Source organism: Rattus rattus, chromosome 13, assembly GCF_011064425.1.
Source record: "Rattus rattus isolate New Zealand chromosome 13, Rrattus_CSIRO_v1, whole genome shotgun sequence".
Taxonomy (NCBI): Eukaryota; Metazoa; Chordata; class Mammalia; order Rodentia; family Muridae; genus Rattus; species Rattus rattus.
Window position 1 is genome coordinate 15,332,805 of NC_046166.1, and position 17,164 is coordinate 15,349,968.

A 17,164-nucleotide genomic window follows, 5' to 3' on the forward strand; every position below is an offset into this window, starting at 1 on the left:
ATTAGAGAGCAGACTGTTTTCACAGGACAAACTGGCAGGTGATGGCTATGCATTTAATGTATCTTTGGTTTAGGAAGACGAGAATATCGATTAGAGGCCACACAATCCCCAGAATGCAAACTGCTGTGTGGGGCATGCAGTTCTTTTGGCCGCGCTAAGGGCCTCGGGATGCTTGTCTTGGCCTGGAAGGTCTGAGGCTCTGCTTGGGGACTGCTTGCTTGTTTCTGCTTGAAAGAGCCTGAAGGGGGACGGAGTTTGGATGTTTTCAGATTCAAATGATTTGCGACATTGTTAGGATTAGGTGTTGGCTGATGTTTTGAATTGGAAGGTGTGACTCCTGGTGCCTTCTTACATATAGAAGTTCTACCTGGCGATGAATCAGAATCTGGAGGAGGTGTCAAAGAACTCAAGTTGGATGGCTTTAAAAGCTGCAAGGACTTGGGCTGAGGACATTGGTTTCTTCCACCCCTCTTAGTCTGGTCCACTATACTTGACTGGGAAGGTGTCCGAGGAGGAGTTATAAACTGCGCATCACTGGCTTTTTTCTCTGCCAAATGATAAGGCTCTTGAGCATTCAGAGTCAGGTTCGTTTCAGAAGCTTTGCCCTTCACCACATCCACTGTGAACTGTGGGCTTGACGAAAAAGGACGGTCTTCCAAACCATGGCTGTCTTGTTGCGAGCCACGTGTAAAGCTCCCATCTGGACGTGCACCGCCTGGACACATGCCTTGGACTGCAGATTCACTGTGGGCCTCGATACGTTGTGACTTTATTAATTTTCCCTGGGCGTGGTCTGTAGATCTGGGAAGGCTGCTGGGAGGCTGTAGTACTTGAGGCTGTTAAAATTCAAAAACATTGCCAATAATGTATATTAGAAATTCACCAAGAATTAATTCAAGTTTAATTACAACTAGGCAAAACTATCACTTATACTTTAATATGGAAAAGATGTGGCTTTTAAAGAATGAATTGCAATATCCAAGCAAACTCATGACACATAAAAAATGATAATGCAAACAAAAATGAAACAAGCAGCAAACACTGTGGAACAAGATCCAAACTACGGGACGAAAGGAAACCTTTAGGTCATTTACCAAGGGGGCGGGAATCTCTGCACTGCTCCATTTATCCTCAGCCTCATCTACACCAGAGCGGAGGAATCTCAGTAGCTCTTTGATTGAATGTTTCTACGTGGCACTCACATGTAAAGGTAGCCTTCAGGATAGCACCCACTTTATTTTATACACACCACTGTTTTACATATATGTGCATATGTGCACCATGTGTGTGCCTGGTAACTGTGGAGGCTAAATTAGGGCATCAGATCCCCTGGATCTGTTACAGATGGTTCTAACGTGCCATGTGGTTGGGAACTGACCCTGGTCCTATGTAAGAGCATTCAGAGCTCTTAACCAGGGTCATTTCTCTACCTATTATCCACTTTAAAATCCATTTTTAAATGCTTGTTGACAAGTGCTGTGTCTCTTTTGAGAATTACCAAATACAAGGTTAGGAAGAAAAGGCTATAGTATCAGTTTAAACGTTTTCAATCACTTAGCCCAGTATGTGCAAAGCACTAAGTTCCACCCTCATTGCCCCCAGCAAGCCAAAGTCTTTGCAGTGACAGCTGAGGGAATACAGAGATGAACGCACCTAGAACTAGGAGCAGAGCACAGAAGACGTGTTCTTAAGGACAAGGAGCTGTGTGTGCCCTCAGCAGCCTACTGTGACAACACCTTTACAAGCTCAAGAGAGCATACCATGTCCTTCATTTCTAGCTATCCAGTTTTTAGTTTCTTGTTTCTGTTTTTGTTTTTAAAAGGTACAAACTAATATAGGGATTAGTTAAATCAATCACTAACTAACCATTTCCTCTCCCAGATATATACTTTTTATTTTATGCTTTGGGCTAAAGTTTCAAAAACTCCCAGTTTGAAGTGTGAATTTTAATCAATCGTTTTTCACCAATGAAATACTTTTTAACTATGCTAGCCTAAGAAGAAACCCACACAGTGCCTCTCACCACTCCTCCTGCAGGAATGGACCTCTCTCACCACATCACTGTTTGTTTTTACTCCTTGATCAACACTGGAAGTGGCTGCCCAGGGTCAGCAGTGACAGACTGGTGAGGCATGGCTAGGGCTGACTGAGAACAGGATCACCACTCAGCAGGGACCACTGAGGGCTGCTGGTGCTGGTGCTTTAAAAGGTGAGAAGGAATCATAAGACGTCGTGTCAGTCAACGCTCCGGCATGGAGGAAGGAGGCGCCCACAAGCTCCCACTCCCGTGGAGCTATGAACCAGTCAACAGATTTGGGGGGAATGTGTCTGTTCTCTTTAAGGATGAACCACTCGTAGGCTGGCGAAGCTGCAGTGTAAGGCCATAAACCAAGGAGAACATGGGCAACAAAACCGGATTAATAGGTTATTTCCTTTTTACTCTTTAAAAAGAATACAAGGTTGGGATGGAGAGGTAGAGGGGATAAGGAAAACTGAGGGGTGAGAATGATCACACCATCGTATGCATTCATTAAGTTCTTAAAAAATAAAAGCATTTAAACGGCTAAACAATAGTCAAAATTAATCTGGACAGAGAAATAAATATCACCATTAACTCTAACTACAGAATATTTAAAATAAAGCTAGCCCAATCACCTCTCAAAGCTAATTATCCCAGACCTAGTAAGCATATAAAAATAATCACAAATGTCAAAAAGAGAGATCAAGCAGGACCATACTAAGGACGTCAAGATCTCCCTAACGCAGGGCCTGGAGAACAGCAGCACTAATGGCCAAGCACAGGGCCCTTGCTCATTCCCACCTCCAAACCATAAAGTTTTCTTATATCAATGTAAAAGATCTTAAAGCAATTTAAAAACTGAAAATATCAGTGGCCATCCCTAGAAACAAAAACATGCTACTGGCCTGCAAAAATCTCCTTTTCTTATTAAGACAGAGCGGTCAGAGAGCCGCCCCTCCACAGCAGACCACTGATGGACACAAACGTCCACTCACACTGCTGATTCCTCATGCTCCCTACTTCTCAGAGAGAAATACATGGAAACACAGCGGGCAGAAGGATGCTCTGCACATATTCAATGTAACACAGCTCCAGTTACAAGACTGACAATTAGAAAGTGACAAAGCTTCTAAGAACATAGCATGTTGAGTCTTTATCTGAGGGAATAAGACTGACTAGTTACACAAATAAAGTCTAAATTAGCATCTAGTTAGAAATAAACAGTGATTTTTATAAGATAAATAATATAATTTTACATTTCCAAAAATTATTAGTAATATAATTAATTTCCCTATCCTAAAATGATTGCCTCATATTTGAAAACTGTAGTTTGGAAAATTCTTACCATTATGAAGAGAAAAGGTTTCTTTCAAGGAAGAGTTAAAAATTGCTATACTGTGAGGGCTAAGACGACAACATGGACTAGACTGGCACTAACAAACAACAAGCTACCCACTAACAGCTTCAAAACACATAAGTGTATTAAAATGCATAGTGCTAGAAGTGAGAAAACCCAGAGGTGGCCACTCCACAGTCCCTGTGCTTGACAGAGCTCTTAAACAGAGCAGGCAAACTAAAGAAAACCACTCCTCACAGCATGTGACCAAAGAGAACATAAAAGCCTGACTGGAGAGAAGACATACAGAATGGACCCATGGTCGCACTGAGGTTCTAAAGGGGAAACAGCATCGGCCCGGGTGGTGGGGGGCCAGGAAAAGAGGGCTGCTGGGCTGCTTCATGACCAGGACTAACAGCGACACACAGTTCTGACATGGCCGCCATGACTATGTGGAGAGAGCACTGTGGGGGAACTGGCAAGGGTGGTACCAACAGGCACCGAACTATGGACAATGAGGGCTCCTGACGAATGTTAGGCAGAGGATTCAGAGTGCTTCAGGATCTCACTTTGGTGGAGCGAGAGACTCTATGAGGGGAAGAACCTCTGAGTATTTAGTCAGGGGTGAGCTATGAACAGCCGACTGCGCTATCACCAACAGCTCAGTAAAGTTTTCAGTAAAAGATAATTCAGCGTACAATTGTGCAGTAAGACAAGTCAATCAGACCGAGGAGAAGGAAATTCACAGTATTCCCTGCTATCTGGACAAGGTCTCCCAGGAAGCACCCAGGCATTCCATGGCTCACAAGACCTATAAGGCAACAGAAATCCAAGCACCATTGGGGGATCCAGGAATCGTCCTGTAGTAACAGATGACTGGCACTTAGTACTCCGTCCTTGGAACTTGTGGAGCATTTGTTAGGAATGTTCTCAGTGCACACTGAGGTCCAGGCTAGTCCTACCTGGACTCCGCAAGTGCAAGTCTCTCATCAGAGTTTGGAATAAACTCCGCCTTCTATGAACTCTGCAAACGCTATCGATTCTACAAAGTCCTCAGGGTAAATGGTTATGTGTCAAGGACAACATCAGCAACAGGCACTATGGGAAGTTGTGCAATGGCTCGATGGCCGTCTATAGCGAAGCCCTCGGACGCCTGTTTGGACTGCTTGCAAGGATAACCGGAGACCACGAGTCTCTGTGCGAGCTCTATGACACTTTGACTTGCATGCTCCTCAGCACTCCTAGTATGTGTTCCACAGTGCTGACTGAATCCTTGCTTGCTATATAAAGAGCAAGGGAATGTTAGCTGTGTATTCCAGAATGGCTCAATTGGCTATAAACTAGCAAAGATGACTGGTTATGTCTGTCAATAACAGATCATTAATGGTTAAACAAAAATCAACCTCTAAAAATTAATGGACAAATAAGTCTGGATAATAGAAAACAACAATCCCGCTTTTCTTAAAAGTTTGATGTTAATTACATATTAACTTGAACAGAAGTATCTTTCATAATGACCAGCTTAGCCATCAAGTGATTTCCGTTTGTTTTGTTTTGCTTTAACTTGAATGGGCATTTCTTGCTCAGAAGACTGGAAAAACCATCAACCTCAACAGGCATGTAGCTAGTTCCTTTTTCCAGTTCTAACAGTACGATTACACATGCGAGCCATATGGCACGGGGCTTCCTGACACACGTCACCTGTGAGAATTAGAGTATTAACATGGTAGGTTCAAGGTATATGCCTTTTGTAAGTGAGCCTGGTAGAAGAGCCAAGATCGTTATCACATCAACATAAACTACTTCCTACAAAACATGAGGTTTCTAGGTTCAAATGCACGGTTCAATAAGTTAGTCACAGCCATGTGTTTTGAATCAAAGTAGCCGTGTGTATTATAATGTCAAAGGTACGACTCCTTTATTCTTCCCGACTGAAGAACTAGAGTTAGAACATTAAAGTATATTAAAATTTTGAAAGAATTATTGGATGGCTCTGTGATGGAGCTAGTCAGTCAAACACAGCATTGAATTACTCAGCTTCTAGAATCAGACGGGTGTTAGCTTGAGTTTTGCATCTATTCTTTACAACTGGTGAGATACTGAGCAAATCATCACAGTGCCCTGAAATGAAATTTTTTAATTAAATTTCTGCAAATGAAAGCAAGACTATCAGGTCCTTAACACAAGGCTTCGCATTTATAAGTACTGGAGAAATGTTACACTCCAGACTGGGAAACGGGTTTCCTTCTGCCCAAGCACAGGATCCCCAATTCCAAGTTTGCACGTGTGTTGGCTACTTTTCCTGAGACTGTGGGTGAGTTTATTAGACTCTTTTTCTAAATGGGTACACAGATGTTTAATGAAGTAATGTCCAAATTTCACACACCTCATCAACAAGTGGCAAAGATCTATTTTAAAGCATCAGAGGTTTTTAAGTGTAGCACTAAAATACTGCCGTCATGTTATTTGGCTACCAGTATAAATTCCTGGGCGTTCAGAATGCACAATATAATCAGATGATTATCTTAAAGTTGCAGTGCATGAAATCTACATGTCCAACACCATCAAACAGGTAACAGCTTTCCTGAAAAACTTCCCACTTGCTTCTCAGCTGATCCTCACCTAGAAAGAGTCACAATTAGACACAGCAAGCCCAAACCCACTGGCGGAGCAGTCTGTGTGGCTCCACGGTGACTCACTGGATCAACCCCAAGGGAAGCTCCTCATCATTACTGTTTCATCACAGCCAAAGTCTCTAATTATCATGTTGCATTTCCTAAGCATCCTTCCCCTCCAGTTACTAGCAAAAAGATGGCAGCTAAAGTGTCAAGCTCTGGTAAAAATGGTCCAGTCTGGAAACGTAGAAAACAGGAAATCAAGTATAAAACTGCTATTACATAACACACATGAAATACCCACAATAATTTTCTGGGCTACATACAAGTTCATTGTTATTATTAAAGACACATCAATACTTAAAGGGCAGATGGAAATGGAGCCACCTGTAACATGCCTGTAATCTCATGCATGCGCGCTCTGACATGCACCATGCAAACGGGGAGAAAACAGAAAAGCAATAGGTGACCATGAGGAAGGTGGAGGAAAGTCTGAAATTGTACTGTACCACGCTTTGTCAGAGAAGTAATGGACCAACTTCTCAGCTCCTTGCCAATGGCACAATGGGAGAGCAGAGACAAGAGAGAGACAGGACAACGGCATCAGACCAGACGGAACACTGAGAGTCGCCACAACTGCGCAGCAGCCAAGGTGTCTGCTCCGCCTGTCTGTCTAAGCATTACCCATCACTGTAAAAGTCTAAGTGCACATGATGAGTCGTATTTGATAAGTTTATACTTTGTTGCTAAAGTGGTTTACAAGTTAGTACAAATATTCATGCTCATAGAAAAGTAGGCTTAACACTTCTTATACAAAGGGATCGCTTGAATTTTACCAAACATAATACTGAAAAGAATTTTTAAACAATTTAATACTAATATTCCAAAAACCTAAGGAGATTAGGCCTATATAGTCCCTTATGAAGGTAGAAAAAAGGCAAAAGAAATTTAGTAATTTAAAAAATCGTATAGCGCACTATAAAACTAAATATACTTAGTATTTGCTCATTTGTTTCTATTGCTGCAATGGCACTAAAGGCCTCTTAAAGGTACAGCTAACTGGACTTCAACTTAGAAATGACACTATAAAATGATACATGACCTTCCACACATCGCTGTGAAGACAACATATTCAACCAAGTCCCTCTATAGAAAAGCTTCAAATGAATCCAATCATAGTCCCTGGTGATTTTGGAAACTAGGAATACTCTTTTGTCCTCTATATTTCAGAATGATACCCCCAGAACTCAGAAAACTTAAGAGGACATAGGATTAACATGTACATTACTTAAAACTACAGAGGGACAGACTTCACAGGTCCAGGTAAGGCCTTTAAGTCACCAGAGGTGAGAGGTGACCAGTTACTGCAGGGCAGTCACTCAGAGCGCTGGCTCCATGCACCGTCTCTTACACTCTCTCACATCTACCTGGGAGTTCAGAGAGAACATGTCTAAATCCTTTAATAACAGGGTGTGATTTGCCAGAGCAACACCTCTGAACAAGGGCTGGCTAAAGGATACTTTCTCCATCGGCAGAGAGGCCATCACAAAAAGCCCCAGACAGGAAATACTGAACGCTGCACCGGCCACAAGGTCACACACTGACAGAAACTAACACAGGTCTAGGTTTATGGGAAGTCCTGCTAGACTATAACCAATCAATAACTATGCTAGATAGCATCTGAAGTTGACTACAAAGGTATATGATATTACAGAAAAAAAAAATGGCTTAGTTCAGTTTCTACCAAATTACCCTAGTTTCCATTTCAGCAAAATACTTTAATTTTATGAAAAGTCACTCCAAAGCTAATCGCTCATAAAAGCACACCGCTGACGCAATCGTGCAGTCAGAGCTGACTGACATCACATCTCGGAGTCAATCATATTGGGCCATGTAAGTCAAGCCTATCAGCATGTCTGGCCGTTGAAATATACATGGTAACTGCCCCTAGGGAACACACACGGCACTCAGCAAATGATTTCCTTCCAGAGCTCTGGCTAAGAACGTGTTGGCACTGGATTACACACAGAGATAAATGCACTGCAGTAATTTCTGTGGACTAAAAGAAAAAGATTTAATCATAATTCTCTCAAATAATAATACATTGTCATCCACCAATAAAAGAGTGATTGCGAGTTATACTATGTGAAACATGTGTATATGATTCAAAAGTATCTAGAACCAGAAAAGATTATCTCCTTATAAAAGACTAGAAGGAAGTACATACAACTATTTAAGTTCTTTTAGCTCCTTTATAATGAACTTATTATACCGTATATCAGAGGAAATTTTAAATTTTACAGAAAAGGGTATCTACAATAAATTGCAAGATAAAGGCTCTGGATTTAGAATAAAATTCAACTGTAGTGTGTTGACTTACCCTGAACAAATTACAACATCACTCTGATTAACTGATTTGTATTTCTGACTACAAAATTAGAATAATTAATGGCTCTGACTATAGTTATATGGAGATGAAGTGAGAATTCAAATAAAATACCTACATATTCAATGTTATATTTATCCTTTTCTTAAATATATGGTTACATTTTATAAACTATACATAAATATTTCCAAAGTGTAGTATTTAATTATTAGATTAAGGCCATGAACCCTGAGACATAATTCTTGAGCCAAAAAAGAGTGAAAAAGCAGAGAGCAAGCTGTGGAAAACAGGCAGGCTATAAGTTCTACCATTTCAATGTGATTGTGGTAAATATAATTATTAGAATATAAATTTAGGCATCAAGAAACACATCCAGAAATTGCTGAACTGTTAGGACAGAAGGAGACGTACTTTAGGCTCCTCCCACCTAAGCTGCTTTACACAGACAACAGTTACAGAGAATCACTAAGGTATTTTAAGTAACGTAAGGAAGAGGAAATTCTGATGTTAGGTGTAGCAACAAATGGTGTCGCTCTTAAATATGATGCTGAAGCACCAAGTGTGGTAGGAAAAGCTATCTGGACTTGTCAGTAAGGCCTTCTGCTTGCCTGAAGCAATTTTTTTTTTAGTTAATTTTTTCTACTCTACAGCAGGAATTACATCATTCTTAATCCAATGGAGGTGGGCGTTAGCGCGGAAGGAGCAACTCATGCTACTAACGGAAGTCTCCACAGACACAGCAGGAAGAGGTTCAACATACCTAAACAGAGATTATTTTCTGTACCCTGTAAAGATTTTATTTAAAATCGAAAGGTAGCACAAAGTAAATATTAGCATTCATTTTTAATAAAAATTATAAAAGAACACAACTCATCAGTTCTAGAGAAAGCCATGTAAAGCTGGGACCTTCTATACTTCTCTCAGAGTTATTCTTAAATTTAGTAATATTTCTGGCCAGTACAGCTTTGTGAAATGGCCTGGGTACATACTCCTAATAACTGACACTCTCTCACTCTGTGTGCTTTCTAAAGGCTACCTTCCTTCCACACTGTATCTGCCACGTCTAACATCTTCCACTCACTCTTACAACTCAAAAGAAACCCAAGCTGCTACTTCTGAAGACTCAGTCCCACTCCCGGCCTCTACATTTAATGATAAACACTCTAGGTAATGCTCAAGTAGGCATCAGAAAGAACTTTTAAAGTGAAACATTACAATGAAAGCAATACTCCTTAACTCTCACCTGTTATAATCAACCAATGTAACAACTGAGTGCTGGGAACCGAAAACTACGTAAATGTAGAAACAGGTACTATCATGTTGAATGTTCATTTAGTATAGAAAGAAACCTAAGACCTATTCTAAAGTGTCTCTGAAAAAAACATTGGTTTCATTCCTGACTTCATGCCCTTACTTCATATCCCACCCCCCTCTTTCTCACATACACAAACACTCTAAAGGAGGTAGAAAAATAGCTTGGTTAGCATATGGTAACAGCTATCCACAGGGGTGACACTCAGTATAGCAGTTAAAACATCTTTCTCTCCCAAAAGAACCTCTTGAACTCAGTGAGAGATGCTGAAGTGTATGTAATGATCCCGTAGCTATGGTTACAAGGATCCTATGAAAACCTCTTCAGAAAGAACTATCCACTCATTCCTGAGAGCTTAACAGAGCCAAATTATAGAACTAATCCTTATTTTATCTGGGATTCATGCAAACTATTTATAATTTGATAAAGATATAATTTTTCAAAAAGTAAATTTTATTCTAGTTGATTAAAATTCCCCTTGGGACTCCTTGTACTTTACCTAAAGAAAATTAGTGGAAAAAAGTGGTAGGAATCAGAACAAACCATGGAGAAGGTGTGGAACTAGCTCTGATTGACTCTTTTTCACTAATATTAGCTTTTGGAGGAGGTGACTTTTCAAAAAAAAAAAAGATAAAATAAAGCCAACTTACCAGGTATAGTACAATACATAATTAAAGCAGTCAAGATGTGTGGAAGGTCAAGTAATAACTGAATCATTAAAAGTGTTAGTAAACCATGCATATTCAAAGCCACTGCTTCTAGGCTGTGAAGCAGCTAAGAAATTATTAAAGTCATTAGTGGTTTTAAAATGGTCTTGAAAATTTTTAAAAGACTCTTTAGATGGTAACTAAATACAATCAAAGGCTTTGATTAGGAAATATTGAAAGTGTGCAATGGTCTAGTAAGCCTGATCCCTAAACAGTATGCATCTGTCCATCAAATCTGTGTACGTTTTAAAAATAAGTAGGTAAAAACAATTTTTATCTTGTATACTGCATGATCTTGATAACATCTACTTAGAGACAGATGCATGCCAGCAGGTCTAGGGTCACCAGTGGAAGATCTCAACAGCGTTATGGTGAAATTCACCCCTGGCAGCTTTCAGGAAGCCATAGTAGAGGTTTGTTTGCATGCAGTCAAGGAAATGTTAGGAGAGCAGACCACAGGGAATGCTCATGTTGCAGGTGCCTGCAGATTACCGGAAGGGAAAGAAGGCACTGGAGAGGGAGGGGCCATGCAGCAGGGAATACCATGAAGGGGAAGCCAGAGCAGGGTGGGAGTGAGAGACACAGACTCACTCTGTCTGCGGTGCGGTGGAACAGTCCGTGGCATCCCCTGGAAGGAGCCCTGCCAAGGAGAGAAGGAGGGAGCAGAATACCCACCCTGTGCAGAAAGAGATGGGGTAGGGAGGCATAATGAAGAAGGGAACCAGAGAAACCAAAGTCACATTTGTTTTCGCTTTTTAAATAACACAGCAACAGTGTCAATGAGAAATAAATTTCATTGTTTAACCTACAAACAACTCAAATTAATGACACATCAGAATTCAAAATCTAGTTGTCAAACATTTTACAGAAAATATCTCACAACTCTTTATAGATAACACACAAATAAGCCTTTCTTGTATGCATTAAACCCACCACCATATATATCTTTTAAGTATCAGGTTATTATTCTGCAGAAGAGCACTATAGAAGGGAAGATAAATTATATGTATTCACATATAGAAATATTAACTTATGAATCAGTAAATCAAACATTAGCACACAAAAATTTTTATGTTTAAGTCATAGATTTTCAAAAGATTAGAACACAAAAATAAAGGAAGCCAGGGTTAGAAATAATTAGGATATTGTGACAGTAAGTTCTTACAAAAGTGTGACATGCAAGACATAGGTGACACATGCTTTTTAGTGTTAGTAACTGACGGTCCTTAATTTAACTAATCATGTTTTACTAAAACAGGAAGACATCTGTAAGTCAGATGTTGAACACCACGGAGTCAGAAACACATCTTGCCTCAGCTTCACACTGTAGCCAAATTAAAAGATCCTCACTGATAAGACACCAAACACAGGTGGAACGGTCCGGTCCCAGCCACCTGTGAGATGGAGCGGTCCCGGTCCCAGCCACCTGTGAGATGGAATGGTCCCCGGTCCCAGCCACCTGTGAGATGGAGCGGTCCCGGTCCCAGCCACCTCTGCTGCTTTAGGCTGTTTTCTGAGTCTTCATAGCCAACACTGCTTCTTCCAACACATACTCAGAACAGCTTCAAAATGTCTTCCATGTTGGAATAAGTCCAAATTGAATGACAGATACTTATAAAAGCAATGTATAATTTGTTATTGGCCTTGAAAAAATAATTCCAGGCACAACATGATTAACAGTGTAAGGCATCAACAGTTAACCTTTTGTGTGCAGAATGTGAAATCTCAGAAGCACAGGGCCCCTGCCAGTATTTATAAAGGTAGCTGGCACATGCTATATGCAAAACCTGATGCCTGAAATGATTAATATTACACTATGTAAAAGCAATTGTGTGACGACTCACAAATGTGTGTGTGTGTGTGTTTACACACACAAACCCTTTTGAGTGGCAAATATAAAAACAATAACAAATAAATATATAAATAAGACCCTTTGGCAATGAAATATATTCTTTAATTCTCTCTGAGTAACAATCTCCAAATGTCCTATGGCAACTACCAGTGAAGAGGAGTGGCAAATCTGAGTTTAAAATCAGGATAGTTTCACAGAAATGTTAACCAATCATCCCACCCAGGGGATGATTTGGACTTCAAAGAAAATCACATGGGAAATTACTCAAAAGAGAATTCTGCGAGATACACTGTTGTTTCAGTTACTCTGCCATCCTATCTCTCAGACCAAAGTAGGGGAAAAAAGGAAACGGGCTAGTAAAATTATAAAATTATAAACATTAAAGTTTAGAAATCAATGCCTTTTGGGATGGATCTGTGGTAGGTTTCTGATTTTATAAAAATATACTGGGAAAACCTGACATCAGGAGTCTACTGCACAAACAGGGAAATGACTGCTTAAACACACATTATTCCACTTTTCAATCGATGTTGTATATGTCTCTACTATATGCAGTGCTGTGAACTAAGATTTATATACTCCGTGTTAGAAATTACTCCAACAGAACATTTTGAAATAAATACCAGACCATTTTCCTTGATTCTCTCATATGTAACAGTAAGTTATTCAGTCAGGAGAGAGAAGTAGAATTAGGTCCCACTGTGAACAGAATTTTAACTTGTACAGCCTTTCCACGTGACATGACAGTCTGCATACTCCCACACTTGTTTCAGTGGTAATCCAGGCCAGATGATTATATGACAGGACATGGATCCTTTAAACCTTCTTTGCTGTCTGATGGAGCCTGAGGTTAACTTTTTTAATTATTTAAGGTAAGGTGTTCAAACAAATGGCTGGCTGGTAACAAGAATCTATCAGGATAATTTCAAATTTAATATGAGAACTGATTTTCTACCTTTAAATGTTAAGCTTAAATGGTTTTAAAACAATATTGGAAGTACGCAGAGTAATAGAATTTCATCCTTGTCCTATGTTGTTTTATGTTCCAACTTATTTACTTCACAATTTTCAATTCAATATAATCACATCATTTCCCTCCTCCTAATTTTTCCCATATGCCCTACTCCTTCTCAAATTCATGGTTTTCTTTTGTTTAATTATTATTGGAATTCAATATTAAACAATGCTGTTCTTAAGAGTGGGGCTAGTACAAAGATCGGAAAAGACTATGTCTGAGAAAAGCAACGACGTGAGCTTAAAGCACAGCCTGGCTTTGGACTCTGGCCATCCTGTTACATCAGCCTCCAAGTGCTGGAATCAACGGGACTGCACCAAGCACAGCTGGCTCTGGAGCTTGACATTTAAAATGAACCTTAACTGGGCTTGTTGGTGATTTAATCTCCAAACTCAGGAAACATGGAACTCGGCTGGGTTTGAGGCCAGTCTAGTATTCACAGCGAATTCTAGGCAGCCAGGGGTTAAACAGTGAAACCATGTCTCAAACAAAAAGAAAAACAAAATAAATGACCTTTGGTTTCTCAGAGCAGCAGCCTCCCACAGCATTCCTGAGTCATGCAAGTACTTGAACAATTGCGTCTGTTTTGGCTTCCTTGTGTGCAGAGCTATGCAGGCAGACTGCTGGTCACAGTAAGCAAGCATCTTCCCGTGGGCTGGGGCTGTGTCTTTTTCTACTCTTAGTGGATCAGAGCGTGGCACAAAGTAATATGCATACAAGTATCTATATGCTGTTTTTCTTCTTCCTCGGCTCTATTGCCTTGTTTATTATTTCTCGTGTGTTGTTGCCATTCGTGGATACCAACCACACTTGGTCAAACCTCCAGAGGAAATTCATGCTGGTTCAAAGTGCTTGCTTTCCCACCATCCTGCTGTCACCAGCAGCCATGTCCTCAGGCATCTGTCTCTTTACTGCCAATCCCATTTCCTTCCTTCTCCTACGTGGCTCTGACAAACCACAGTCAGCAAACCCCTCAGCCATCACCCCTTTCTATCCTTCACTGCAGGCAGATTCTTCGCTTCACATTTAGATAATGTTCACAGAGTTCTCATGTGTACATGCTCTCATGTGTATACTCAAGTGACTGTAGCAATGTCAAAAACGACTAAGCTGTCTCAAGATGTTATGAGAAAATGTGAATGTGACAGATTATCATCTGCAATCTTCTCAAAGGCCTAGGCAGATTTAAAAAATAAAAAGAGCTTACACTACAAAGATTTTTAAATAGCTTTTTCATTTCTAAAACTTCTGCCTAAAAAACCCTAAAATTTACAAACAAGAACCATACTGCACCCACCCTTGTATCACCTAACCCTTGTCTTAATATGCTGAACTCCTGCTTTAAAAAGAGTATCCGTGAAATTGGAGGGATGGCTCAGCAGTTAAGAACACAGGCTGCTCTTCCAGAGGTCCTGAGTTCTATTCCCAGCAACCACATGGTGGCTCACAACCATCTGTAATGGGATCTGGTGCCTTATTCCAGTGTGTCTGAAGACAGTGACAGTGTACTCACATACATAAAATAAATCTTTTTAAAAAAAAGAAAAAAAAGAACATCTGGAACAAGATATATTTTTTGTGTAAAAGGAAAATCACTATAATTATAGTAACTGTTTACAAAATAATGTATTTCAAGTGAAGTCCAATGAACCGGGGGTTAAAGACCACACAGTAAACTCATTATTAACCAGATAAATATTACTGTAAATGAACACACATGTATTTATTCACTGAATGAACTCCAGTGAAACTACAGTAGTTATTCCTAGATTAGACTTTCTGACTACAGCTGTACTCCTACGAGCTTTCACACTAACTCTCACCGTTTTCCTTAGGACCCATGTGTGTTCCGGCCTAACTAACTGTGCACTTACTGTTGCCACCCTTCACTGCCTTTCCTAGCTGTCCTGTAGTTAAAAATGGCCCTATCCTCCCATTCTAACTTTCAAAACCTCTCATCTGCCAAGGCTCTTCCGTATGCTTAGGGGAGAAGGGACTGTGGACTGCTGGTCAGGAGTCCTCTAAGTTATGTTGTCACAGCCATTTCTTTGCTACAGGACGTGTAATAGTTATTTACTATATACCTTGACTTTTATTCCTATTTCTAAAACAAAGGCCAGGCAATGCCTATAAAAAAAAGTAAAGGTGAAAGCTGCAGCCTGAGATTCTGACAGTGCTTTGCTAAAGCCCTGACTTTAATTCTCCCAAGATCACTATAAGAACTGATCAGGAATACACCAGACTTGTTCTATACAGTTACTTAAGAAGGCAGATTAATACCCTGACTGAGAACAATGAGGTGGGGCCGGGGGGCCGGGGAAACTATGAAGTTTAATGATTTCCCTGAAGATGCAAAGTAGCGATGTTTAAAACTAAAACAGTCTACGGGAAAACTGGAGACCCTAGAAAGATTAAATGCCCATGGAGAGACACAGGACATACTCTCATCTCAGACTTGTCTCCAAACATTTAAGTTCCCACACCTCCTGTGAGAGGCCTCCTTCACCTTCACCTTCCCTCACAAGCTCCTCACCTGGCTGGACCTTCCCCATCCTCTGGCCTTCTCAGACCTTGCACCTGTTTTTATCAGTCTGCTGTATCTATCTATGTATTTCCCTCTCTGATTCCTCACTTTTTCTTCAAGAACCAAGATGATCTTTAAGTAAGTTAACAGAGAAGGCAATTATATATTACATGAAAAGAAGCAAAAGTAAGGTTCACAGTTGGGTTTCCTCAGTTGGATTGACTATATTAGCCTTTATTTCCCTATTATTTTCCTCAGTTGGATTGACTATATTAGCCTTTATATTTCCCTATTAATCTGTGTTACTGGAACTCTGTTACAATATAGAACACAAAAGGAATCTCAAAGTATACCAAGCTCTAATTAGTAGTAATCTATTACTTCCTCCATACAATAGAGTAATGTCTGACATCCTGAAGCGAGTTCCAGGTATTCAAGGTACTTTTAGCACTAAATATATTTTGATATATAACGCTTTAAAAAAAATGAACAATATTTAGTAGCTATTTCCTACTGTTTTAAACAAACCATACTCCAACTATGTTTTCATGTATTAATATTTCTTAATTCCCTCAATAGTTTATCATTATAATAGTAAAACCTATTTGGGAAAGTTTCAACACGAAAGGGAATACACTGTCTCTATCATACACCTTCACTGTGGGATACACTGTATAAGTGGGACAACAGTATCACTACTCCCACAAAAACATGCAATGAGAAAAGAGTGGACACTCAAATAAGATGGGCCACAGTATGCAGAATGGAAAAGCTATTAAAAGCACATTCGCTTGTACAGAGCACACAAGAGAAGCTTTGGAAAGCACATAACAACTAGGAGAAAGCAAAGAGCAGCTCACCTAAAGAAAAAAATAGCAATGGCAGATTCAAAATTATTAGTGGTTAGATTAAAACTCAAAGCAACAAGCACAATAGCAAGGGCAGAAGTGAAGAACAGAACTTACCGGAGATCTCCTCCAGGGTGTCTGCGTGAACTTATCAGCATATGCACGCCTGTCCTCTTTACATTTCTGGTGGCAGTTACAGCGGGTTGCCTGGAGAAGACGACAAGTGTTTGAAAGGGTTTAATTCCGCGAGCACACACACGCCGGCAGTTAGAGGCCAGCTCATCCACTTGCACAGTACAATGCAGCTCTGGATGCTCTGACGGCAGACATGATGCCTACATCGCACACCGAGGTCTAGCCAGGCATCTCTCCTTCTTTAGGGACTGTATTTAAGAGAAAGCCAGTGAGCTACATTTCAAATGGTCAAAATTTCTCTTGGTGATCACAAACTGTGTAAAAAACCTCACTATATAAATTTTATGTGTATATAATACCACATATAGATATAAAATATATGTAAAAGTCGGGGGCATAAAAAGAATACTACTG

General features: G+C 40.1%; 1 protein-coding gene across 2 annotated transcripts in view; it reads right to left on the minus strand.

Annotated features, from left to right (window-relative positions):
* Positions 1-336: 336 nt before the first annotated feature.
* Ccser2 (coiled-coil serine rich protein 2) overlaps positions 337-17,164 on the minus strand; it is a 107,727-nt gene continuing 90,899 nt past the window's right edge. Inside the window, exons 10-13 of one of the 2 annotated variants that reach the window (XM_032919240.1) lie at positions 16,733-16,822; positions 10,968-11,052; positions 6,481-6,520; positions 337-836 (exon numbers count right to left, since the gene is read on the minus strand). In XM_032919240.1, coding sequence (XP_032775131.1) covers positions 773-836; positions 6,481-6,520; positions 10,968-11,052; positions 16,733-16,822 — 279 coding nt within the window. In that variant the 3' untranslated portion in view covers positions 337-772. Of the gene's footprint in view, positions 837-6,480; positions 6,521-10,967; positions 11,053-14,810; positions 16,823-17,164 lie in introns of those variants that run through there. The other variant, XM_032919239.1, reaches the window with a different exon arrangement.